This window comes from Mirounga leonina, unplaced genomic scaffold (assembly GCF_011800145.1).
Source record: "Mirounga leonina isolate KUSES-001 unplaced genomic scaffold, KU_Mleo_1.0 Mir_83, whole genome shotgun sequence".
NCBI classification, from domain to species: domain Eukaryota; kingdom Metazoa; phylum Chordata; class Mammalia; order Carnivora; family Phocidae; genus Mirounga; species Mirounga leonina.
In genome coordinates this window covers 1,923,979-1,951,960 of record NW_023270826.1, presented here as the reverse complement: position 1 = coordinate 1,951,960, position 27,982 = coordinate 1,923,979, and the positions used below count along the sequence as shown (strand labels likewise).

At 44.6% G+C, this 27,982-nt stretch overlaps 1 protein-coding gene across 1 annotated transcript; it reads right to left on the bottom strand.

The window, feature by feature from the left end:
* Positions 1–502: 502 nt before the first annotated feature.
* On the bottom strand, positions 503–27,586 carry LOC118002820 (egl nine homolog 3). Its single transcript, XM_034993416.1, has 5 exons — positions 26,908–27,586; positions 7,691–7,810; positions 5,962–6,098; positions 3,623–3,696; positions 503–2,218 (listed from the first exon to the last, which is right to left on the bottom strand). The coding sequence occupies exons 1-5, from the start codon at positions 27,262–27,264 to the stop codon at positions 2,187–2,189; spliced, it is 720 nt and encodes a 239-aa protein (XP_034849307.1). The 5' UTR covers positions 27,265–27,586; the 3' UTR covers positions 503–2,186.
* Between the last annotated feature and the right edge of the window lie 396 nt (positions 27,587–27,982).

Genomic DNA, 27,982 nt, shown 5'->3' with positions numbered 1-27,982 from the left:
AGGCCCAAGAGGTCGGATCTTTTGGCAAGTCAAAATAATGACTCAAGTGAAAGATACAAGACATACTATTGGAATGACATGATATTCCTTCAGAATCTTGTCACTAGCGTCCTCATGACATTAGTAACCATGGAAAAAACTTCATTACAATTTTATGGGATACGAAATTCCTAGAGAACAACGTTCTTTCCTTCTCTCATCCTGAAGTTTTTCAAAATTGTTCCAAAGGAGGAATGTACTCTGTCTTATCTGAAGCTATTGTCATGTTCCTCCTACAGTCCCAAGCTACTGAAGGGCAGAATTTTTCTTTGTTCAGTTTTCAAATTCATGGTGGTCAAAGACCTAGTCCAACAGGGAAACAGATATGGAATGACACTAGGACCAAAGCTTTCTACCACTCTTAGCCTCAATCTGTAAGTCAATGAGAGAAAGAGGTGTGTAAAAACTTTTAGCGAGCCTTTTTTGCCAAGGATGGAGGAAATGAATCGAGCCATGAAAACACTAAGGTAGGAGAGGAAGTTTATTCAACAAAGTATTTACTGAGCCCTTAATGTGCCAGGCACTATTTTAGGTGCTGGGAATACATTCCATTGATTAAAAACATACAAAAATCCCTGTCTTCATTGTGCTTACACTCTAGAGGAAGGATACGAGACAATAAACATAATAAATAAGTAAATTACATAGGAAGTTAGAAGGTGATAAGCACTATGAAAAAAATAGAGCAGTCGTGAGAATGAAGACAAGTCTTATCTGGGAATTTTCCAAAATCAGAAATGGAAAAAAAAATAAGCTTCTTTCTTTGAAAATGTATATACCTATAAATGACAAAAGAATATATTTCTGGCTCTTTCATGTTCATGCATGGGATTTGTATGCAAGAAACTAAGGGGATTTAAAAAACGAAAATGGAATTGAAAACTAGAAAGACTAAACTTTCATAGAATAGGTGCACAATTCAGGATTCTTGATGCAGTGGAAACTGTGCTTCCTGCAGTAGTAGGACCTTCCACATTTCTGGCAAATTCCACGGTTCTGGACATACTGCCAACCACCGTGGATCTGAGAGTCAATTCTGTTGAAGAAAGGCTACTAGGGACAGAAAACGTGGACAAACTCAAATAGCCTTCTGGGATTTTTTATTTCCATTTCCTTTTTAAAATACAACACCCCATTTTTTTGTTATTGTCTCATTCTGTTAAACAAGAAGGGTGAGCTCATTCAAAAGGAAAACTGAAACACGGGAATGCCTACATTTCCAACCCCACTGCCATTCTCAGATGGTCCAAGATGCACACAGGTTTATCGTGTATTGGTAGACCCACGTCTTTCGATACCAGTTACCAGAGATTCTTGCCGCTGAAGCTACCTACCAGGTGGGTTCTTTTCCCCTTCGATTGAAATTCAAACTCCATTTCAACAAAGTAACCCAAACAATTAAGGTCTAGTTTTTGCCTCTGGGGAATTAGGTTCTCCAAGTAAGAAGTGAAAATAAAAAATAGATGGTAGATCATCTTTGACCAGAAAGCCCTACTTTCAGCAAAATGGGGCAGAGGCAGCAAGACCAGGTTGCAGGACCAGGCAAAAGAAAGTGTCCACCCACAGGATACTTCTAAATTGAGGACTAGGACAGCAGCCCCTTCTAGAGGTAATAATGTCACTAGGTTGTGGTAATTCTCCAGAAACCCCATAAACCCGGGATTAAGAACATCTGGAAACTGTTCAGATGACACCAATTTCTGTTTCCTGCTGTGAAGGCTACACGGATGCCTCTTGGTGGCATCTGTCGCCATTTTGTTTTTCTTTGCAAACCTCCTCCTTTCAAACCAGGAAGTGTACATAAAGTGCAAGTAAGATTCATTCCCTTGCCCATGCTTCCAGGATCTTGTGTTGATGGCCAGTATTACCAAATCTATCAGTTCAACCACTGGCCACCTAGGTCGTCTGCAGGTATTTCTGGAGTTAGCAAATGAGTTCATCTGGCAAAGAGAGTGTCCAAAGGTGGATGCAGTCTTGGCAAGAAAAGACAAAAGTACCATACGTAAGACAGGGATGTGAATGATGCAAGCAGTAGGGGGGCTTCTTGTCACTAAGTCATGGAAGAGGCCTTCTTTAGATCTCAACTCTTAAAGAGACCTCAGGAACCATTACTAAAATGAATGAGGCCAGCGGATTTCAGAGCACGGTCAGTCTTCAGTGAGGGCAGGTTCAGTTTTCCCTGGGTTGGGGACAGAAGAGAAAATAAAGAGGGTAAGGAGCCAGATCTGATGAGTTTAATGCCAGAAATGGCATGAAAAAAGCCTCCAGTGAAGACTTCCCGTCCTATAATACAAAGTTGAGCACAGTGACCCCCGCCCCGTAGGACTTAGCACAATGTGTTTTCTTCGGTTCCAAATGGGTAACAGGCAATGTTGCGAACATCTTTATTTCACTCTTAGATGAACTTCTCTTGATTAGCATGCCAATGACCACTGTGACTCTTCAAGAGAAGGATACGGTATGTAACATTTCCCACATTTAGGGAGCCAGAAATTTACCTTCCACAAACCAACTTGGCAAGACCACTAGCGGGATGAGCGTTTCGATATGACCTATTTTGGGAAATGCTGCCTTACAGCTGGAGGCAGACACAAATGGCGTTAAGGTTGCGGGGAACAGCGTTAAGTCATACTCAGTTCGTATTACATGAGCCCAGTGTTTGTAGAGACAGTCACAGTCCCACACCAATATAATACATTAACCGTTCTAGCTGCGCTCCATCATATCCCCTATGAAATGTGCCAAAATCATGGGCCAAACTGAATGTTATGTTTGATGGGTGGACATTAATGATAAAAAGTTAACTATTTACTGTCACACACTCAGTGGACATTCGCAGGGGGGGTCCTTTGCATTTTTCTGATTTTTCCAGCAGAGCTAAGGCCAGGGTTTCGGGATTCAGCCCATCAAGATGTCATTACACGTGAAGCTAAGCCACAGCCCAGGACTGAACAGAGTACAGTGACCCTTGAACAATATGGATTTGAACTGTATGGGTCCCACTTCCACAAAGATTGTATTCGATAAACACAGCGCAGTAGTGAAAATGTATTTTCTTGGGCGCCTGGGTGGCTCAGTCAGTTCAGAGTCTGCCTTCGGCTCAGGTCATGATCCCAGGATCCTGGGATCGAGTCCCACATCCAGCTCCCTGCTCAGCAAGGAGCCTGCTTCTCCCTCTGCCTCTGCCCTCCCCCCCTGCTCGTGCTCTCTCCCTCATGCTCTCTCTCTCAAATAAATAAATAAAATCTTTGGGGAAAAAAAAAATGTATTTTCTCTTCCTAATGATTTTTGTAACAGCATTCTTTTCCTTAGCTTACTTTATTGTAATATAATATATAATACATAGAACATACAAAATATGTGTTGATTGACTGCTTAAGGCTTCCTGTCAACAGGAAGTAATTATTAGTTAAGTGTTGGAGAGTCAAAAGGTATATGCAGATTTTCAGTGAGGGAGGGTCAGCACCCCAACCCCACCCTCACTGTTCAAGGGTCAAGTATATATCAGAATATATATACAAATGTTAACTGAAAGTCATAGACTGACCCGATTAAAAGTCACAGAAAAATTTCAAACACCTACTCGTTAAATTCCTGAATTTCTTTTTGGCTTCTGCCCTTTCTTCAGCATCAAAGTACCAAACGGTCATAGCGTATCTGTGATAAGCAGATATAAAAGAAGTTTAAAAATACTACCAAAAAATAAAAAATACTTACTATGAATCTCATATCAGAGGCATTCGTAAAGCCAACATTTAAAGTTTTCCCTATTATTAGAAGTCCGTCCCAATTTTAATTTAAAATAAACTTCTCTGGTTTCAATTCTATTTAAATGTAATAAAACACGTAAGGAATTCCAAGTATGCAGCAGGCATTATCCTGAGCAATGGGAATTCAAATGATCCTGTGAATAAATCTGCCTCTTTCTCAAGGAGCTCAGGCTCTCAAAGAGGAGACAGGCAATTTAACAAATGATGTAACAGGTCAGGATGATCTACACAGAAAGGACTATAAGGGAGTTATTCTGCTCAAGACTTGAGAGACCCAAGCTTTTGGGGAGAACACAGAGAAGAGGAGGTGACAGTTGAGTAAAGTTTTGAAAAGTAACTTATTTAAATGACAGAACACTTAAAGCTCTTGGCTTGCTTTCTTTAGTTTTGGATACTGAGGCAAGGATGCAACAGAATAATGATGCCCTCAAGCTTTCTACTGTGTTTCCATTAATTTGCTTTATCCCATCTATGGGATAGACTGTAATAGGAATCATTTCAAGCATGAGTTTTCAAAAAGTTTCGTTTTCTAATTATTATTAACTACTGAAATTTCTACAGCCCTTGATTTTTTTTCAAGAGCTTCCCATCAACATCTGCTAATGTTTTTCCTGTGACTTGGGTCATCAAGAGATTGGGGAATACTGAGGGAATTCTGGCATAAATGACAGGGGCCAATTATCGTACCCTATTAAACAAGCCACAACCAGGCTCTGGGGGTAGAATTAGTTACCTGCTCACCTAGGGCACATTCCAATTTGACATTTAATATGCAACTCTGTGTGGGGCTCAGATCTGTGATTTCTGGAGGGGAACACCTATAAATCTTAACTACTTCACACATGTGATTCTAATTTAATTAGGCTTGTTAAGGTTCAAGTCATTATCCTACCAAAGTTCTCTCCCCCTGCCCCCAACTGTGATTCCCAGTTCAAGCTGCATCCCCACAGCACGGGGCCACCACCTGGTTTCCAGCTCGGGCCATAAAACAAAGGTAATGAGAGGCATATTCCAAAATTAAGATTACTTCAAGAGTTTCTAGATTAATACTAAACAAGTTTAATTGTTGAGTTACTCTGAAAACCTCACGCTTGAGCTAAAGAAGGGGCTTTTAGAAATAAGTCAGTCAGAGAAAGACAGGTATCATATGACCTCACTGATATGAGGAATTCTTAATCTCAGGAAACAAACTGAGGGTTGCTGGAGTGGGGGTGGGTGGGAGGGATGGTGTGGCTGGGTGATAGACTTTGGGGAGGGTATGTGCTATGGTGAGTGCTGTGAATTCTGCAAGACTGTTGAATCACAGATCTGTACTTCTGAAACAAATAATGCAATATATGTTAAGAAAAAAAAAAAAGAAGATAGCAGGAGGGGAAGAATGAAGGGGGGGAAATCGGAGGGGGAGACGAACCATGAGAGACTATGGACTCTGAGAATCAAACTGAGGGTTCTGGAGGGGAGAGGGGTGGGAGGATGGGTTAGCCTGGTGATGGGTATTAAAGAGGGTACATTCTGCATGGAGCACTGGGTATTATGCACAAACAATGAATCATGGAACACTACATCAAAAACTAATGATGTAATGTATGGGGATTAACATAACAATAAAAAATTTTTTTTTAAAAAGGGGGGGCTTTTAAAAAATCTCATTACTGGAACATGATGGGTACAGTGGGCCCAAATCAATTTTAAGGGAAAGAAAGGGTAAAAAGGAAAAGAAGTCGGAACAAATTCCTCTCTTTATTCAAGGTTCTCTCTCTGTTTGCAATAGGCAACTTGTAAATTCATCCAGAGTTAACCATCAGAATTCCTGATATGTGAGGGCCAACATTCTCTAGGGCTACTTCAACGTTAGATTTGTTTCAGGGAGGAGTGGCAAAGGAAGAAGGGAAAAACACTGTGGGAAATCTGGAATCCACCACACTCACCTAACGGAAAACAATTTGTTAATAGTTCCATTTGACATTAGGTTTTGTGAAGAACCTAAGGAATCTAGTTTCCCCTTTAACTGTGATTGCCTTCTAACAGGTTTGCTATCAGCCTTGGAGTGTGATTGGTCCCTCATATACACAGGACACAAGTTTAGGGACTTCTCTGGGAACTGGGTTCTATACAGAGGCTTCTGAGGAGGAATCATGGCCCTGGCTGTTACCTGGTCGCATAGGAAGGCTGGACTTCATGTGGGTTCCGGCGGTCTGACCAGAAGAACAAGAGTCTGTCAAAAATGGGCTCCACATCCGCTATGAATGATTTCCCTTCTGGAAATATCCGCAGGACCCCACCGTGTAGCTGAGGGCCAAAAAGGAGATGGATTATTTCCTAGCCTCACACATAATTGGCTAACAATGATATTTCAGCCTCATCTGGAAACAATGCCATCTTCCAACCTCCAGTCCGGGTGTATATTACTCCCAAAATTCTCTCCAACCTTACACCTTGTATTTCATTTTATTTCCAACTTAGCTAGTCGTCTCTCCTTATCCACTCATACGGAATGAAGCCTTCCTGCCCCCAGTCATGAAACCCGTGGACACAAAATGGAGTGCTATTAGGTCCAATCACACAAACCTGTCAACATCTGTTTTTGACCTACAAAAACCCACCGGCAACTTCATATGGTTCCATCTAATATTAAGAACTTCCTAGGATAGTCATCACACATAACATCCCCTTCAATTAGAATTTACGGCTTTCTTTTGAACTCCTCCAGCTCCTATGTGATCTCATCAGCTGGAAGTTACCTATTCTTTTTCTGAGCTCAGACTACCTTATCTACACTTTTTAGTACATGCATCACTCTCTTCCTTGATTTCTTTTTAAAAATATGTACACCCAAATCTCCTGCTGGGATAACCATATTAAGGTAGAATCCAGGCCTCACACATCAATGCTTCTACACAGCACAATGCCTGACATTAACAGGCACTCAAATATTTGTTGCATGATTTCATACTTCATGATTTATTATCACTGACCTGATAACTTTACTCTCCTGCCTATAACATTACCTTTCAAGATTTTAAAAGACAAGTAAGGGATGTATTCCAATCATGTTACCAAATAGGGAGAAGAGACATCTGACTCACTGGTTTCCCAGGTTTTGTTTCCCTGGCGCCAGATAAAATATCCTTGTGCTTTAGGATGACCAGTATCTGCCCCAATGAACAGGACATGGAGATGCAAAAGGTTCAAATGCCAAATGAGCTTGAAAAGTTCTCTGACTTCTCAGACTCCTAAATCATCCTTAAGTTTCAGAAAGCATACAAATTCCAGACAAATGTCTGTAAGCGTGGAACCAGACTTCATATCTCTATCTATCTATATGTTCAAAAATACAAAAATAAGCCAGAAAGCCTCTGACCTTCCCAAACCATGGTGAGCCATGGCAAGCGGCCACCGACAAGCCGTACCACCCCAAGAGGACTGTGTGGGAAACCTCACTTGGGGCCGGTTTCATATCCTACAGTTAGTTCTATTTTTGTGGAATTCTCTCACAATGTTGCTGCTGGAAGGAAGAAGTATGTATCTTACTGTGCCCTGAAAGTCCTATCAGCTCTGGATTAGATCCCCCCCCCCCAAAAATTGATCGCCATTCCTAAAATAATAGATTACCTTCTCTTTATCAACCACCCTTCCCACAACCTAGTAATGACCCTCCCTACTGCCCCCCACCCCGCTGCCCCCCACCAGATTAACTTCATATCCATTATTTTTGTCTGATCAACTTAAGTACTAACACCATAGTAGGAAACAAAAAGTAAATGGTGAAGTAGAAAAGATTCATCTGTGGGAATTATGAATTCCAAACCCTCCTCTAAGTCATCTGAATTCTTTCTGTAGAGTTTCTAGCCCCACGTTCTACTCCCTTTATGCCAGAGTACCTTGGCATCCCAATTCTTGTTCAGATAGTAGATGCAGGTGATGCAGCGGCCGTCGCCGTTGGGGTTGTCCACATGTCGAACATAACCTGTCCCATTTCCTGGGTAGCAAGCCACCATTGCCTATGGAGAAATCCCAAGAAAGCTGGTTAAACAAAGCCGAGACCATCTTCTCCCACCGGGGAACAGCTGAGTAATGCAGTCTCTTTGGGTGCTATGTGACATTTACAGGCGGCCATGGGCTTCTTAATTGCATGGACAGTACATAAATCGAGACTCATCGTCGTGGTGTAAGATTAACAGCCAAGTTATACCTTATGGCTCAGCCCAACTGGAAAGTGGTTCAGCAATATTCCCACAGTTCTAGAACACTTCAGACAGTAACCCAGCTACATCATCATGAGGATGCCCTGCTTTTCTCCAATCCTCCTCTTTGAAAAAGCAGACTCTGGGTTCCCATCCTAGACCCACAAAATCAGACTCACTAGGTAATGGAGTTTAGGGATTATGCCTGGTATAATAAATACTCCTGAATCACTGAATCACCGGCTGTCTTAGAACAATGGCTAAACATCCGTGCATTGACAAAGAGGTAGGAACCAATCACAAAGGAGGAAAAGATCAGGCTTGCTCAATAAAATGCTTAGGACAGAAAGAAGAGGGAAAGGTCAGTCAGAAGGAAGGAAGCTGTGCCCCAATTTGTTACCACAGGCAGCACAATCAGGTCCAATTCATAGAAGCCACAGACACATCTTAGTATGTTTCTCAATGCTCGTCTTCTTGCCTACTGATAACTATCACATCAGGCAATAACCTGAAGTTCTTCTCTTCCTTTGCCCAGGCACCACCTGTAACAGCCAGGTGGAGGAATAAAGTAGAAAGCCATACAAACAAATCCTACTAAAAATTACTATTAGAGAATTACTATTAAGCAGGTATCAAACCTCTAATTGTTCCATGGGAAAATTATAGCAAGGAATAGAAAATAATGGGCAAAGTGCAAAAGCTAGTTCTCTTCACAGGACACTGCCTTATTTCTAAAATATTTTCATGGGGATGAGACATATGCAGGGAAGATACTGGAATTGACAACATAAGATGAGGAAAGGGATATTTTTCCTATTTTGTTGGCTGAGGCATTCTTAGTGCCTAAAACAGTGCCTGCCACAAGGAAGGTGTCTGTTAAAAATTTGATTAAGTGAATAAATAAGCAAATGGCTCTGTCCTCTAAAGGATAAGAGGTCTCTGTCATTTTTTTTAAGATTTTATTTATTTGACAGAGAGAGACACAGCGAGAGAGGGAACATAAGCACAGGGAGTGGGAGAGGGAGAAGCAGGCTTCCCGCCGAGCAGGGAGCCCAATGCAGGGCTCGATCCCAGGACCCTGGGATCATGACCTGAGCCAAAAGCAGATGCTTAACTGACTGAGCCACCCAGGTGCCCGGTCTCTGTCATTTTACTTTAGAGAGAGCACAAGTCTGGGGGGGGGGGGAGCAGAGGGAGAGGGAGAATCTCAAGCAGACTCCCCATGGAGGAGGGAGCCTGATGCAGGGCTCATTCCCAGGACCCTGAGATCATGACCTGAGCTGAAGGCGTAACTGACTGAGCCACCCAGGCTCCCCAAGATTTCTGTCATTTTTAAAAACCTATCTTCAAACATACACTTAGTGATCCAGTTGGTATTTTCCCTCATGAAGGGCAGGGCTGTTTTGCTGGTAAAACGATCAGTCAGGTAGAGGCCCAAACTAAGGCATCAGTGGCTCAATGAATCAGCTTCAATGCTGTGGCCGCCAAGTCACTCCCAGCAGCAGCATGAAAACATGAACAAAGCATGGAGCTTCAAAGGCTTCACGCACGTGGCATACTAGAACAATCAGGCTTAACAGCAACTTGGCTTTAACAATGATCGTAACACTTAAATCACCGTATCCCTCATGCGGCTATCAATCCCCGCATCCTGCCTCTGAACATCTACAGTGTCAATGCAACGTCGTATCTTGGAGCTGAAGTGAGCCTGTTGGCCTGAACCTCGTCCAGAAAGTGGAATGTTGAGGCCACTGCAATCAAGATTTAACAAATGATGGGACCACCAAGCAAAGGATGGCTTGGAGAAAGCTGACTGGTAGCAGGCGGAAATGATGGGCCTGGCCGGGAAGAAGAGATAAATGAAGTCACCTATACTGACTAGGGAATTACTCATCCCTGGGAGCAGCTATTAGGATAAGAGCCACCACTGAGCCAGTAATGAAAGTCACTTAAGCCACAAACAGTTATAGGCTAGATTCCCTACCATCTAAGCCTCCCCCCACTGTGAGGCCCTGAAAAGCAGCAGTGCTCCATCAATACTATATAATCTTATATTCTTAAACAGCCCTACTCTACAGAAAAGGTCAGTGGTCTGGATGCCTGCCATCTGGTTCCCTCAGCAACTGATTGTGCGATCCCAGGCCTAGTCTTTTTTCTAGAAGGAGGGGCACAGGTTGGAGGGCCTCCAAAGGTCTGAGACTCTAGCTAAGCAGCAACCCCAGAAGGAGCAACAGGGTTCTTCAGGGCAGTATGAAGCACCTGTCTGCCACAGAATTCAGTTTGCAGTAAATACTGAAAAAAGTAGATACAAACTCACAGTAGTACCTCCTTTACAAATACCTGCATCTATAAAACACACACGCAGAAAAAGAGCTAGCACCTCCCAGGGACTTATTAGCACAAAATTCCTAAGTGTCAGCAAAGTATCTGATTGCTTAGGGGAGGGCAGCAGAGGGAATTTTTCTGGCCAGAGCCAATCTTCACCCTCTCTCCTGGTTTCTGAAGCCACAGCATCAAATCTGAAACAATGGAAGGAAATTATTGTGGGCCTCGGTGGGCCCGTCGAAACTACACAGGCCAATTTTATCAGTTTTTTCTGGACAAGAGCCATAGGAGATAGGTCTTGGCTTGGGCACGTTCCCAACTATTTGTTGGTCTCTGACACAGTCTAGAACCAGGAGGCTAAGGATGTGTTGAGAAGCAACGCTCCCTTCAAGTCATGCATTTCTGTGCCAATTTGTGCAGAGGACAGTTTAAACAAACCCCAGAAACGGATCAGTTCGACTGCAGGGCTATCTAAGCCTCATCAAGCCTGGGAAGGGATTTATAACATAAAGGCATCCACCATTTCTTCCTCTGACCCTGTTGTGCGCCCCACCCCCTCAGTCCCCCCTCTCACCACCCCTGGAGGCCTTTCTAGAGCTTTGTCGCAAAAGGAAATGAGTGGAGGGGTGAACGCCTCCGAGGCTAGCTCTAGATCAGAGCTAGGTGCTCTAGGCCAGAGCTAGGTGCTCTAGGCCAGAGCTAGGTGCTCTAGACATCTAGGTGGCCACATTCAGGCAGGGACTGTCTATGCATTCTTTGAAGATGCACACAGATACATAGAACTTTTTTTTTTTTAAAGATTTTATTTATTTATTTGACAGAGAGAGACACAGCGAGAGAGGGAACACAAGCAGGGGGAGTGGGAGAGGGAGAAGCAGGCTCCCAGCAGAGCAGGGAGCTCGATGCGGGACTCGATCCCAGGACCCTGGGATCATGACCTGAGCTGAAGGCAGTCGCTAAACCAACTGAGCCACCCAGGCGCCCCGATACATAGAATTTTAATAGCCAAACCCAAGTAACAAAATCTGTTCCCCATAAACAGAATCGAAAACAGTGGTTCTATTGGAGAAAACAGTGGTTCTATTGGAGTTATTGCTGAGCTGGCTTCATAAGAAACTGTATCTCATCAATCCCAAAGGTAAGGTTGGAAAATGAAAGTTGAAGATTTCCATTCCAATGCCTAGACAGAATGCTCTTGACTGAAACCAGCCACAGCTTGACTGCATGTATAAACCATTTTCAAAAAGTGCCATCGGCAACCTCCACTGTCCATCCAGCGATGATGATCATTTCAGACCCGCAGGTGGGAAGGGGGCACATCTGACCCATCCAGCCTCCAGTTAGACTAACCACTTCCCTAATAACAATCAATGACCTAGATTTTGATAGAAACGTATTTCACATCATTCATGACTTTGGAGTCAGATTCACTAGTATGACTTGGTCTTAAACAAGTTATAAAGTGGTCTTTTATGTAAAATTTAATTTAGCAAATTAAAATATTAATTCATTTTAATTGTAAAATTTGCAATCAATGTGAATCCATTTTAAAAAATGAGTCAAGAATAGCATAACTTCAAAGCTACCTGGTTGAGTGACCTTCAAACCCGTATTTTGGTCCACTGCCAAATGCTAGACCCCTCTAACTGCTAGACAGAAATGCCAGTCCGTCTTTGTAAGGATTTGCTTTGAATTATGAATGATCTTGAGCACAAGCATACTTTGAATAAAATGCAACCTAAATACAGGATAGCCTGTATTTAACCTCTTCATACCTCAGTTTTCTCATCTGTAAAATGGGCTTATGGGGACTGAAGGAGTCAAGTTGTGTAAAACGCTGAGTGCAAGGCCCGGCATACACTAAACGCTGCTTCGTTAGCTATATATATTAAGCTATTCCCCTCAGCCAGGGCTTCTGAATGTCTCCTCTTCAGGGACCGGACTCTACTTAAGTGCTCTGTAGCTTCAAATCCAGGACTGGGTAACTCAAATAGCTTTTGGCGCTTCCAAGGAACATAAATGATTAAAGCCAATCAGGAATAGATGTGTCAGAACTCCGGCGTGTGCACTCTGCTGCCTACAAGCAGGCAGTCTGCTGTCCTTTGTAACGAAGGCCCGGCGTTCCAAATCTGCAAACCTTCGGAGAGAGACAGGCAATGGACCCAGATGTGCATGTAAACTCTCTTGAACAGTTTTTATCCCAATTTTTTAATCAGGGCACTAAAAAATACAACAGGCTGTACTCTGAGGTCACTGTCTGTGATCTCCTAAGCAGTCAAGCTATGCTGGGACAGTTCCTGAGTGCCAGGTGGGCACTCCCCCATCTCTCCTTGCCTGGCTCAGATGCACCCTGTCCAACAGCATGGCCTCATCCTTCAATGCCATCCACATTCCACAGGCCTCCTCCAGTCCTCCCCCCGTGTCGGCTCTGGACAGGGTCCTTCCTCTCTCCACCATGAGACAATTAACTACACGGAGAACCCGATGTGTAAAGACTTGAGAAGAAATACAAGAGTTTCCAGAAAATGTCACTCTGCAAAGTTCACACCGCTGTCAGTCCCATCCTTCATCTGAAAGTGAACCAAAAAAAGCAAGCTCTCAAGGTGATGATGAACCGCTCATAAACATAAAAACTGCTTTAGAACCTTTTACATTCACTCTAACTTCATTCAGGTTGGCATGAAGAAATTAGTTGTAGATAACGTAGGCACTTTAGAGAAGAAAGTAGGAAACTCTGCAAACTGTCACCAGTTATCTTGGCATCTTGCTTGTTATCTATTCTGTTGGTTAAGAGCAAACCTAGCTATTTCCTTCTGCCTAGTGCTTCTAGTTAAAGACTGATGTAACAAAATGAGGAAAAAATAGGAAATATGCTTTTGGCGGGCAATAACGTGAGCTTTGGCCAACTACTGTGTTCTCCCTCCCAAAGTTTCAGTATCCGACCAGACAATTCAGGGGAGTCAGAACACCAGACAAACGACAACTGTAAGGTAAGTAATCCTTTCAACAAACCTCAAGTTATTCATTAAAATGTTTTCTGCTATTCTATTTCTACACTGAGAACCACTTCTGCCTTCCTCATTTGTTCTAAATCCACACTAAAAATACTCCTTCCTGGAGCACCTGGGTGGCTCATTCAGTTAAGCATCTGGCTCTTGATCTCAGCTCACATCTTGATCTCAGGGTCCTGAGTTCAAATCCCACATTGGGCTTCACGCCGGTTGTGGGAACTACTTAAAAAAAAAAAAAAAAAGCCTCTTCCTGAACCCAGAGCACTGTGACACAAAACCTCACTTTCAGTTTAGAGCAATAATCATCATGCCCCCCATGAATGAATTTTGTTGAAATGCAAGAGCTTTGGTAATTCTGAAAATGAAAAGTAAGAAGGTCTAACCAATTCTCAGTTGCTCTGGTGATGGGGATCTATCCACCCCTTTCCAATCAGGTGAGAGCATCGTGCCTGTGCGGGTAGGAATTTACCATCTTCACTTGAAAACCTGTCCCCAGGTAGACTTTTCCCTCCGTGCCCTTGTTCTGCTCTACTATGAATTTGGTCCTAGCTCTGGGATCATCCAAACCACCACCAATTACCCAGACTCTAGAACCTTCGATTTAGTTCTCCTAGCTCAGTGATGGCAGTTTTACCAGATGCCAAAGCCCCTTGAAATTCTTCATTAAAGAGTTAGGCTCCCACCCCCACCCCAAAAATATGCACGTGCACACACACACACACCGAAGCCTGCATAAAATCACAGGGGATTCACAGGCCTATAAAGTCTGACTGCACTAGATCAAGATTCTATTCCAGGGAATCCTGCACTTCGTGCATGAACTTGAGTGAATCACCCTCCCAAGAGAAGCCATTGAAACTCTGCAAGGCCAAGAATTTAAGAAACTATGGTCATTCCTTTCTGGATTGTGGTTAATTCCTCTCCTTGGAGAGGATTCAGCCAGAGCTCTGCAATTAAGCACAGTAAACAGGCCGGGAAGCATCGACATATCAATACAGGCTGTTTGGGTTTGCAAAGGCGGCCCTTCCCGCGAGGCCTGGCTCCCCGCCAGCAGGGTGCCGGCTGAGTGACAGGGCTACGTGCGCTGCGTGAGGGTGGCGGCCAGCCCACAGCCGAGCACACCGCAGGGCAGACTGCCGAGGGAACCGGCACAGGACAGCCCTCCCCCGGCGCTACCCGAGTCACCAGAGACATGTTTTGAGTAAGGGCTTCCTTGCACTTATGAAATCAGCAGAAGTCAGCCAGCCTCAGGGTGAAGGACATTAAGAGAGGCCTTGAACCGTATCCTTTCCGATGCCGTTCTCCTCACTGTATCAGCTGCCCTTTCCTGAGGACCTACGCAGCCAGCTGGCACTTGGGGTGGTGCTTGCCACCTACCGTCCCATTTCGCGTCCTGATTCTGGGGAAGGTGAACCGCAGCTCGAGCCTCCCGGCTCACAAGTTCTCGGGAAAAGTCATTAAAGCCCTGCAACCTCCAAGTTACCGTCTTTGCATAGAAAAACCAATTCATGGGTAATCCTTAAGGCAATATGGGGGTAGGGACTCACAGTATTTAACTTCTTTTGTTGTGAGAAACAGCCTTCTCAGAAAAACAAAACTTTACCTGCAGCTCTCAGAAAGGCTCTGAGAATAAAGAGGAAAACAAGAATGTTTGTGGTTGCAGGACTGTCAGAAAATTAAGTGTGGCTGTCCTTAAGTTCTCATCTGCCATGAAGCCTCAAATATGTTAAGGGAATCCATAACTCAAATATAATTGGTAAGACAAGATTTTATAAACGGGGTAATAAAAAAAAAAAAAACTTACCAGTCAAAACACATGAAAAATGCCTTGCAACAATCTTCTTAAGGCTAAGAAAAACCAGGCAAACACTTTACCAGCAATTCCCTAGGGACACAGCAACTATGCTGGAAAAAATAAAGTCAGAGAACTTTCTAGGAACCCAGATCTTATATTTACATGTGCCCTTCAGCACCTGGAAAAATATATCTGCTCAATGAAAGAAATGACACACAGCATATCAGTTGGAATTAGAACCTATCACATTCAGGAGACACACTGATTTACTGAACAAACATTTGTATAGTGCTTACTACGTGCCTGACACTGTTCTATGTGCTCCCTGAATAGCCCCCCTCATTCAATATTCATAAGTAACCCCATATGGCAGGAGACATCCTTATGTCCATTTTACAGATGGGGAAACTGAGGGACCAGGAGGTTCGGTCCCTTGCCTCTTCGAACCCAGTTTGTCTGGCTGCAGAGTGTGACGCCTCCATCATCAAGTCATGCTTCATCAGCACCACTTACCTAATGTCTACCATGAACCAAATCATCCATTTTGGGGGGTACAGAGATCTTCAGTTCTCCTTTAAGTATTTGAATCCCTCTCACCCTTGCCTAGCACCCTTTCCATAATCATAGAAAACCGTAAAGGGCAAAAAAAAGACAAAAATATGAAAAAGGAGGGTACTTGATATTGAGTCTGTGAACGAAAGCTCCAAGATGGTTGGGGCGGGGAGGGGCTAACAACAGCACAGGGCAAAGGAGCCTGCCTCAGTCCTGGTGCAAAGTACCAGCTGTCCACATGGTCTTTGCTTCAGCTACTCCCACAGCAAACTCACTCCCACTCTAAACTCTCTGCAGCCCCAGCACAACCCACATCTGCTTTCGATGCAATTGCTCAACAATTAGCCCAGGTCATCCCCAGGCTGCTCTTCCCAGGCCCAGGTTCTATGGGAGGAAATCGGCGTCTAGGGACCTTTCCTTGTTAGCTCAGGTCAACACCAGCCACGGTTTTCACACTGTTTCAAAGTCAGAAGATAAATGAGCAAGGAAGAAAACATTTTAAAGGAAATACAAAAGTGTTTTTGTCAAAGGACCGGCACCTGGTAAACGCAAAGGAATGCCAGAGATGAGATAAGCTGTCCTTACTCACACGCAAAGCTTGTTCAGGAGACAACTCCAGTAGCACCTTGTCAACTGGAATCCACTGTATACAGAACTTTCTCACAAGCACGTTAACTAGAATACGCTGCATACAGACCCACTGAGGCCTAGGGGAGGGGTCAGATCCAGAGGGGAAACTTCGAGGAGTAGCAAGTAAAAGGCTCCTCTGAGAGCAAAGTAGAAGCTATTTGGGGGAGCGGCAAGGGGACTAGAAATAAAGGAGTGGCTGGCTCTGAATCTGGGGGACAGGGGTCATTAATTTATGTGTCCCCATGTTCTTCCAAGGAATATACAAAGCCCCATTTCACAAACATAGGGTGAGAAACCCGAAGTAACTCACGGAACGTTACAGAACTAAGCATGGTCTTTCCACCACCAAACACTGCTTCTAAAATATCAGGAAGCATCTGTTAACTGAAAACTGGGGCTCTTATTTCCAGAGCAACCGCTTCAGCTCCAAGGTTGATTCTCAGATGACTCTCCTGACTCACCAGATATAGACTCAAACCCGTAACTGGGGAATCAAAGGCCTCCGTGCGGAAGTAAGAAAAGGCCAAGCAGCAGCTACTCTCCGCCCTTCTCCAGGTCCTATCCTTGATTCCCATCAAGCTGGATTTGGTTGTCAGCGTTCCTCCCCACCCCCAAAGAGCTCCTCACCTCGGCCTTCTCAGGTCTCCCATGGGGCAAGCCATCCGACCCCAGAGGGCCAGACACCACCTTGGGCTTCTGTGTGGGATTCATGGGGAGCGCATGACAGCACATAACCAAAGCAGTCTGTGCTTCCAGTCTGTGCTCATCCAAAATCACGAGGATCTTGTCTCCTTCCTCCCGGTGCCTTCAGCTCACACTTCTCGCAAGACTCTTGGGCCCGTGAGGGCGGCAATACCCTGCGGTCATTAACAAAGATTCTTCCTCCCCCCCTCCATTTAACGTGAGCAGAAGGGAATCAGATCCAAACGACGCTCCAATGCTGGCTCTGGAAAATTTAAGTTAACCGATACAAATAACAGAAAAAAAGTGTCTTAACATGTTGACAGGTGGTGGGTTTTTCTCAAAAGATCTCCCAAATAAACTTCACGTGCTTGTATGTTTTCCTCGTAGCAATGAATAAACTCAGATCTGAGCCAACCATTGAACTCTGATTCTCTCACTAACAGAAAAAGTGTAGGAAGATACAGCGCCCTCCCCTCCCTCCGTTTAGCCTCCTCTTATTCATTTCACTCAGTGTTTCTCAAACTTCAGCATGTGTGAGAATCACCTGGAGGACTCATGAGCTTCTGATTCACGAGGTCTGGGGAGAGGCCCAAGAACTTGCATTTATGGCAAGTTTCTAGACAATGCTGATGCAGCTGGTCCAACGACCCCACTTTGCGAACCATGGCGATTCCGTGGCAAAAAACAAGAGTTTTTGTGCAACGCCTCACCCTAGATGGTAAAAGGTGGAGAGTCATTAGTCACCGGCGCTGGTTGATCTGGGGAGGCTGGTGGGTAGATGGAGGAGGTGGTGGGCACAGCAGGAAGCGAGAGGGATTCCTCAGGCAGTTTCTGGCACAGGCTTGGCAGTGTGATTCCTAAAGCTGGCAGGGAACATTCCAATTGTAACTCTGGGGCATTGCTGAGGATTACTGTCATGTCAGCGCTGGAGTGTGACCGCGGGTAGGAGTCTCTTCGGGAATCAAATAAGAAGCACTGAGGGCACCTATTTGTCCTCTCAGATGGAAATTCAGTCTCAATTTTCATTTAATTCCCTATAATCCCGGAGGCAGAGAAATAGTATCGTATCCATGGTATAGACGAGGAAAGCAAGGCTCAGAAAACGGACTTGCCCCAGATCACGGCGAGATGAACTAAAATGTAAAATGCCCATCCTAGGGCCTAGTGGTAGGTACCAACTAAATTAAATTGAAATATAAAAATAAAAATCCATCTCACTCATGCAGAAACGGAGATGGAGGTCCTGAGACACCACTTGCCAGAGCCAGGATCAGAAGCCAGGGCTCCAAGCTCACGGTCCTGGGTTTTCTTGCTTCCCGGCGCCAGCCCCGTAGGTACGAGCTGCCAGGATCCGGGCGTGACTTGGGTATTTTCTGGGGCCAAGAATAAAATTTCACAACGGAGAAAAAAAACCTCACAAAGCCAAAGTCTTGTCTTTGAGATGCTCCTTCATAGCATGTTAATATAATAAAACATTTAAACACTTTGACATCAAATTAGGGGCCACACTGTGAAATCTTTTTTTCACCTAACAAAATATTTATAGCTTTTTTGACACCCTGGCAGCCTTTGAAATCAAAGTTCCTTTTGAAGATGAAATTAAGTCAGGCACCTATGAATTGTAAGAGACTATTCCGAGGCACTAGAAGTATATATGAAGCTTAAGAGTCTCTGCCTTTAAGGAATTTATAAGTAAATGGAGGGTAAGGTAACCAAGGAAGGAAGGAAGGAAATACAAGTACCTCTGTGTGTAGCAGGGAGGCTTGGCCTGAGCTACCCACAGAGTTCTGGGAAGCAGAAGGCGCTAAGATGGATTCTGAAGAGCAGAAGACAACAGGGAAGCTCAGTGTGCCTGGCAAATCAGCTTCCAGCATTTCAGGGAGTGGGAGGGAAGGGAAGTCGGTCAGCAGGAGATTAAGTGTAGAAGGGTCAGATGGGGTCAAATGGGGTCAGACATGGAAGGCTTTAAATGACATGGTAAGAAGTTTGCAGCACGTACGGTAGACACTGGGGTGAGAGCATGGTTGGGTCTGCTGAAAGCATGGAGGCAACATGATTAGTGTTGGGTTTTGGACTACTTACAGTCTGGCAAAATCACATTAAAATGGATCACAGGGAGAACAAGAAACAAAGGCAGGTGATTTATGGTTAAAATAAGTCTCTTTAAAATAATTCCCTCCTCAGGGAGTCCTACTATGAAAGCAAAACAAAATTTAGTTAAAGGAAGAAGAAAAAAAAAGACAAGACCTGAGGTCCCACAGTCAACCTAAAACAAAACAAAAACAAAAATCCAAAACAGTCCAAAATAGGCCAAATTTGAACCAATAATATTGCGTGTTCCCGCCGGAGTGTTCAATGTTTTGTGTTTTAAAAAGCTGGCTCAGGGCGCCTGGGTGGCTCAGTTGGTTAAGCGACTGCCTTCGGCTCAGGTCATGATCCTGGAGTCCCTGGATCGAGTCCCTGCTCGGCAGGGAGCCTGCTTCTACCTCTGACCCTCCCCCCTCTCATATGCTCTCTCTCTCATTCTCTGTCTCAAATAAATAAATAAAATCTTTTAAAAATAAATAAATAAATAAATAAAAAGCTGGCTCAGTCAGTAGAGCATGGGACTCTTGATCTTGGGGTTGTGAGTTTGAGCCCCACGTTGGGTGTAGGGGATTCCTTAAAAAATAAAATCTTAAAAGAAATAATTAAATAATTAAAATTAAGAATAAAAAAATAAAAAGATTTTGCTTATCCACCCACTCCGGTCATTCAAATTAACCTGCAAAACAGTATGAATCCGAAAGAAGCCATCCAAAACACCCAAAAGCACACACACAAAAAAGACTCCCTGTCAGTTCTGTGGGGGGGTATGGAGCTCTCTGAGTAATAGTCCCTCAGGTTTTTAACTAGAAAGATGGCGAGAAATAGGAGGGGCCTGGAGGGAGGGGCACAGGCAGAATCTTTGTTCTACGTGTTGTGTAGGGCGAACACACAGCAAGCTCCCGAAGAAGTGCAGACTGTTTAAAATGGTATATCCTTACTACTTTCAAGCAATGCTCAAAAGAGTATTATCTTGAATACTTCAAAACAACTTCAAGTTCCCCCAGCAGGACCAAAAATAGATGTCACTGACACCTGGAATTGAGTTTGTCATTTTGTTTTCTTCCCAGTGAAAAAAAACCCAAGACTACCATCATATTCTTTGATCCTTTGTAGCTTGGAACTAGTTTTATTTGGTAATAGCATTTTGGCCTCATTTTGGAAGGAAAAAGAATATTTAGTATGAAATAGGCACAATTATTCCAGAACTTGAGAAACACTGATCACTATATCTCCTGAAGGATAAAAACCTGGCGTGGCCTAATAAGGAGGTATTCACATGGCACAGAACATGAGGGACGCTCAGTAAGGAGGTACCGAATGAATCCAGTCCCAGATCTGAAAGCCCACATCATACGACCGTACACCCACATGTCCGTAAATCTGGGATCGAGTTGGGGGAGGGGGTGAAAAATAAAACCCTCAGTCACTCCCAGTTCACCAAACCAAAAATACGAATGTAACCCATAAATCACGATCAAAAGAAGATACAAAATTAAGGTAAGTGCCACCCTGGTTTGAGATTAAGATAATCGAGGGAAACGGGGTATAAATTCTATGTATAATGAACCAAGCTAACTAATCTCGCTTGGCAAACAGACACATGGCTCTGAATCTGAGCCAAGTCAACGGCTCCTGGCCACCTGCCAAAACTGAATTCCTTAGTCTGGCATCATAAAATGATTTGTCTGTCGCATTTACAATTCCAGTGCCTCTGGATTCCACTACCCGCTGGGTACCCCTGGCAGTTGCCCAGCAGAATACATCTGAACTATCATTACTGTCAGAACGTCAGCATTTGACAAACACTAGAGAAAAATGACACCCATTTCTTAGAGCAATATTACTTAACAACTACAAAGTGCTACTACAAAGAAATGGTCAAATCTGTTGCTGTAATAATTAACAAAGAATGAATAACCTCCAGAGTGCTAAAGCTGCAAGCTGCTTCCTGGGTGCTCAATAGACTTGGGTCAAAATGTCACTTAATGTACCCAAGGCCACAAAGGTGTGTCAGAGGCAGAGGTCTTGCCAAACTGAGCAAACATGGCCCACAGGAAAGGTCCTCCACGTTTTATCCTGCAGGGCACAATGCTGGGGTGCTTGGAGATGCTTCTCATACGTGCTCTGCTCATTATGGGTTAAACTCCACCCCACCTTGGAGCTTCCGCAGAGAAATCTTCCATACATGGTGTGTTTACGGAATGGAGTAGTAACATGCGAGGCTGCTCGTTATTTACAAATTTGAAATTTTTCCAGCCAGAGTCAGGATACAGGAAGGAATTTACAAATTTTGCTTAAGCTGAGCAAGGTCAGAAAGGGAAATAATTCATGACACCCAAAAGTCGAACGCACGTAATTCCACCCAAGGTGTTTATCAATTTTAAGTCATCACTATATTTAAAATTCCCAAATCACATGCTGATGTGGCTGAATTAACCTAACGACCCTGTCTCCTAGTCTACCTGACTCATGAAGCAGGCCCCTCTCTAAAGCACCTCTCTTTGCTCAGGCCCAAGACACACCCCGATCCCTTCTCTGAGGGCTCGCATAAGACCTCATCTCTCCAAATACCAAAACACCTTACCTGCTGAGTGACTGACGGACTGGATAGGTGTGATTTCTCATACCTTTCCAGCTCTAAAGACCTGTATTATTAAAGGTCTGTGTATTTTTGGTCACTTCTCATTTTAAGTAAACAGAGAAACTGTTGAAAGCCCAAAGAAGAGAAAACAAAAAATGACAAATCAGTGCACAAGGGGACTGTTTAACCAGAAAAAGAGAAAGCAAAGTTGGTGACAACCATCTCACCCCACTCTGTTTTCAGCGTACTTCTTCTCTAGGTGGTTTTATAATCACTTTCTACCTCCCTTGGCCTGTCCGTGTACAGGTCCACCGCAGTGCAAGGCATTTAATGATTTGTGGATAAATAAACTGATACCCGCTGATTTGCCATGTCACTGCAAGTAGATAAGGTGTGGTGGAGTGGCCAGGGACCCAAAATTGAGCAAAAGAAATTACAAGGTAAACACACACACACACACACACACACAACCCTACTGTCTTTTCCTTGCTCCCATGTGTCATTCAACAAAATTGACCAAGAACATTATGAAAACTCACCCAATGGGGAAACTTGCTTCCCTGTCACTGAGGTTGTATCCTATAAATTATTTCCTTGAATTAATGTCCTTCCTCCAGGAGCTAAGTTATTTTGAAATACAAAACCTTTTCTAGAAATTCCTCACATCCTTACAAGAAGATATTCCAGTGCTTCAAACTCAGTGACTCGTCCCCCTAAAATATCTTCTTCACAGATAGTCTTTTAAGATCTTAATTACAGAGACACCGTGTATGGTGTCTAGTCCTCAAACACCGTGCTCTTTAAGAACGGGACCTTTCGTCAGCCCCGGCAACTGTGGTTTCATAGGATTCGACATTCCCACTACCACCCCGAACCCAGGCTGACAGGTACCCCGGACCAAGGGGAAACCATCAGACTTTACTCCAGAGAATGAAAACAGGGATTCTGGAATGTTAGTTGAGTCTCTGCTGATCTCAAACTGAGGCTGGGTGGCCATTGTGAGGCAGCCATCTTGAGCCATATGCATGGAGAAGCAGCCAAAGCTAGATGGTAAGTAGGCTGGAGCAGAAATTAAGGGCACATGCAGAGAAGCAAAGATGAGGGCCATAAAGCTCTGGAGAAAACAACTAACACACCAGCTGTCCTTCGGACTTTCGGGTTCCTGGTTCATGGCCCCAGTCTTCTGTGAACCCTGATCGCATTTCCTGCACTTGGATCCTGAGACACATCCTGATCTTTGAGTGTATTATGCTATTTTTGCTTAAAGTAGCTTGCAGCCATAATAAGCTCCCTTGAGTAAAAGATATTCCCGATATCACGTGAGAAAGGTGGGCTACAGCTGTTACTGCTCAGCAGCAAAGGAACAAGCCCACTACCTTGCAACCCATTTTCTTTTACTCATAACTTACTGCTGAAGTCATCTTTTGTCTGTGCTCCTTCAGGCGGGCTCATCTATCCCTGTTCTCAGTACAACTCCCATGACCCCACTGTCCAGAACTACTCCGGTCAGGGATCCTCACAACCAACCTTGTTAGCAAATACTTTTCCTGCAAATAACAGTAGGAAAACACTGGCCCAGCATTCCACTTTCTTCTTCAATGTTTGGGTTTTATCTTTTTGCTCTTGTAAGCTTGAAGAATTAATAGAGTGGGAACTACAGGATCCTACCGTTCGAAAGTACGTGGCAATGGAAGCTCTATGAGGCAGGGATTATGCCTATTTACCTTGGTATCCCCAGCCCCTGCACAGTACCCCACACAGAGCGAACGCCACTGCGCAAATCAAAGGACAGAAAAGAGAGGAGTCAAGAACCCAAACTCTGGAGTCAGACAGATCTGGGTTAGAATTCTAAATTCTAGATCTTGCGCTTACAGCCTCATAACATTCACGAGGGCACAGAATTCCACTAAGAATTTTATGTACGTTATCTTATTTAATGCTCCTTCCCCCCAAAAAGCTTTAAGGTATTATTACCCCTCGTTTTACACTCGGTGAAAAGTAAGCAATTTACCTGAGGCCACAAAGTTCCTGAGCCCAAGCCTAAGCCCCTAACACCTAAGATAAACAGCTGCTTACCACTCACTTTGTGACCTTGGGGGAACGACTCAATCACTCAATTTGCTGAAGATTGTGATTCTGAAGACTAAATCAGATAGACAGTGTTTATAAAGGGCTTAGCACAGTGCCAGACCGGGCAAACTGCTCAATAAAAAGTAGTTATTATTCTTAAAGTTACTAAGTAGTGAGCCTACACTGAGATACTTCAAGCAGGAAGAACATTTGGTTCCATAAATTACACGTTCTCTGGAAAACAGCCATTTCCAAGATCTAGGCAGCCAAAGTAAAAGGAGCAAATTATGACCAATGTTTATCTTGGATATGGTCTAAATTCTCCAAAAGGCAGTAATAGATAAGAAATCTCCTGATAGCCTGGAAGCAATGACCATGCTTGAAGTTAGGGGGCGCCATGCTGCTGTGCATTTTAGGAAACCACTTCCCCAGAGGGTCTCCAGCACCCTTGGATCTTTCTCCAACAAAGTGGAGGAAGATAAATTCTGACTGGTAACAACTTTTTTTGGCAGAAAGGGGGAAGCCTTTAATATTTCTTTCCATTCTCTTCCACGGTTTCAACTTTAGGTCCAACATACATGTTTCTATTTTATTCCCAATGCCTTTGCTTTTGCTTCACTGAGATAAAGGGCATTCTTGCGTTATTCAATGACCTCTAAAAGTCCAAGGAAAAAAAGTATTTAACTAGGATGAGCCGGTTAATACACATAACCCCAAGAAATATCTAAAAAAACAACTGGTCTAAAACAAATGCATAAATTGGCGATGGTTGAAAATGGGTCATAGGAGCATAACTCATTACACCAACCTCTGTTCCTCATACACACGTTTGAAATTTTCCATAATAAGACATCATAAATAAATTTTGAAAATAAGTGTACGCATTCTACCTTTTAAAAATTTAGTTTCTACTGAAAACCTGCTTGGAGGATGCAGCAGGAAACTGGGTTTATATCACTACTCTGGAAGCAACACAGAGTAAGGCACTCAGTTGAGGGCAGAGAAGAAAGTTAAATTAATGTGAAACTGATGTAAATCATGTAAATGCTTTAATAAGACCCAAGGGCACAAAGCTAAGGAGAACTGTGTAACAAGCAAATCAAACTTATTATTTTTGACTCTAATAATTGTTTGCTCAAGCCTGGTTTACATTCGGCTCCAGTTGGCCACGGACTATCCCAACCTAGAGGTGATTTTTCTAAAGGACAGGAATGAAGAGCTTTGTGCCAAAACAACCAAAGAAAAGCTGGAGATCTAGGTATGGACAAAAGATGAATTTCTCTTTTCAATTCAGTGACCTTCTGAAAGGGTTAACTGAGAAGTTATTTGTTCTACACAGAAGATAATCTATAACTGAAGAATCTTATCTAGAGATCTTTCTTTTTCCTTACCCAGACGTACACAGTGTTTCTCATTCAATTTGTCCAGCCAAATCCTAGCCTACAACCCTACCACGGACAGTCCTTTAAGTCACACGTAAATACAAATCCTTAACTTTCAAATTTGTTAGTGACATCTTTCTACCAATTAATTCTGACCTCCCTCTGAGCAAATTACGTTCCCAGAATGCCGGGGGGTAAAATTCTTAGCACCTGAGTTGAAATGAAACTTGAAAAACTGATAAGAAGCCATCTGCTCTTCCAGATTGAAGCAACAAGCACTTTGGTAACACTGAGGCTAGCCCTTCACCCCCCCAACATTCCCGCCCCAGGAGGCAAGGTCACTCAGTGCAAAAACAAAACTAACCAAGACAAATGGCTTTCTAATCATCCAAATGATAAAAGAGTAAAGAAACACTTCAACGTCAACCTTCTACAGAGTCCAGGTAACTGAATTTTCCCCAAATCAAAATTTAGAAAGCAGCATTTTCTCCCAAGATTTACTTTATTCGTGTCTGATTAATAAGTGCTCTCAGACATTCTATTCCTGTCCTCCTGGCTTGAAAGGCATACAGCAATGTGTTTTCTCCCCTACTCTGTTCCCCCACTCCAACCTCTTCCTTCCTACACATTGCCAGTCTTCACCACTTGCCCTTTATTAAAAGTGTCCCCTCAGTCTACGAGACAAATGAGACGATAATGGTATGTTTTATCAAAGGGTCAATCTTGAACTGAGAAATACTACACGTGTTGTTAAGAACGGTGCCCCTTTCTTCTCATGCTAGCACGCTGTGCCTCACTGTGTTAAAGTTCTCTACAGCTCCCCATGCACCTTGACCAGTGTGCAATAAAAGGGCAAATCTCTCAGAACTGCCACTGGAAAAGCACTGGATTATCATTTGTAGAGAAGACTGATAGCCGGACTATCCCAAAGTAATGTACATGGACCTACATCGCTGTACTTCACGTTCCCATAGTTCTGCCAATCTACCTGTAAATGTTTCCAAGATAAATTACCACCCAGGGAGTCACTTCTGGCTGTGTGAACAAAAACATGGTCTCTTCCCAGAGGTACTTGACTTCCTTCTCCCCATCACTTAACTAGTTGTTTTGAGGGGATCTGATAGTTGGGAAAGGGAAGGTGGTGGTGTAGGGCTCCGCACCAGCAGCAGAGAATCTTCTAATCAAGTGGGTGATCTCCAAGTGTCCTGGGTGCAACAAGCCAAGGGCACCACTCACTCAAATGTGAAAAGAAGCTTTACTCTTTCACAGGTCAAACTTTCTTCACACCTGCCAAACTCCACACACCAAATGTCACACTGAAAAATCACAACTGTCTCCAGAATTCTTGAAGAGTGCTTTTTTTTATTTTTAGGAATACCCTCTGAACACAATGAAGTACAATAGTAGGTGACTTTAAAGTGGCCATTTAATATCATGAATTCACACATGTCTCAGATATTACGCAGTGTTTCGAATAACCTGTCCCTCATCTGGACCTTTGAGAACCTTCACGTATTAAATTCAGAACAACAACAAAAAAAAAACCACAGCTTGTCGGGTTTGACCCACCGGACCCATTATTTCAGTTAACAGGTCACCCTAACGATACACCTGAGCCCCTTAGCATGGATTTTCCCTCGGGGGAGGGGTGGGGGAGGGGGAGCCAGACCGACTGCTCGCTCTCGGTGAAAAACTAAAGTTCCCTCGCAGCCCTGCGAAGGCGACAGACAACGGGCTCCGAAAGTCCCCAGTCCCCGCGGGCTGCAGCGGCGACGGGGAGCCCGCGCGCGTCCTACCTTGGACCTTTCCTTGACGTAGTATTTGCCCAGCCGGCTCCCGCAGTACAGGATAAGCCTGTCGATGAGGGACAGGAGGAAGCTGATGGCCTCGCAGCCCTCCTCGTTGCCCCCGATCCACGTGATCTGGTCGCCCCGCAGGTGCCGCTTGGAGACGCCAGCGCGCGGCCCCGCCAACTGGCCGTCCCGCAGGGCCCCGTTGCAGTGCAGCTGCTTGACGCGTTCCAGGACGCAGTCGCCCACCACCTCGCCGAGGAAGTTGTCCAGGTAGCAGAAGCCCACCTCGTGCAGACAGGGCACGATGTACTCCAGGGCGATTTTCTCCAGATCCAGCCTCATGATGTGTCCCAGGGGCATCTCGCCCTCAGAGCCGAGCTCGGGGATCCCCAGCGTGCACGGAGACCCGGAGCGACCGACGCGCGCGCGCGCAGCCGAGGCGCGGGGAGCGTGGCCCGGGGTTCAGCTACCTGCGGCGGCCACGGTCCCCGAGCCGCCGCCGCCGCGCCAGGAAGAGGGGAAAGTTGCGCGAAACTCTGGGAGGAGCGATCCTTTCAGAGACCAGTGGGAGCTGCGCGGGGCTCCACGACCCGGCGCCGGACTGGCCCAGCGAGGAGTCGAAGGGCCCCTTTTGGAGATGCCGACCCACCACTGGTGCAGCGGCGGCCCCAGGCGGGGAGAGGCTGAGGTCCAGCCCCCAAGCCGGCCGACTCGGCGCGTCACGGGCCCCGCCCAGGCCCCGCCCCGGGCCCGCCTCCGGGACAGCCCTCCCCGGGCCCGTCCCCCGCTCCCGGGCTACCGCTGCCCGGCGCCAGCCTCGGTTGTTTGTGACCAGAGGAGGGGCTGGAGAACATACGGAATTTTTAGACCGAGATCGATTTGCATATGTTTGGCATAAAATCCCATCACAAACTTGAAAACCTGGATCTCAACTCCGAAAATGTAAATGAAATTAGCACGGTTTCCGGCCACGTTCTGGGCTGGTCACCTCTTGAACAGAGTAACATACTCCGGAACAAGTATGTGTATTCAACAGTGATCTCGTTCTAGCTTTACCTGGTGCCTTTCCTTGCCTCTG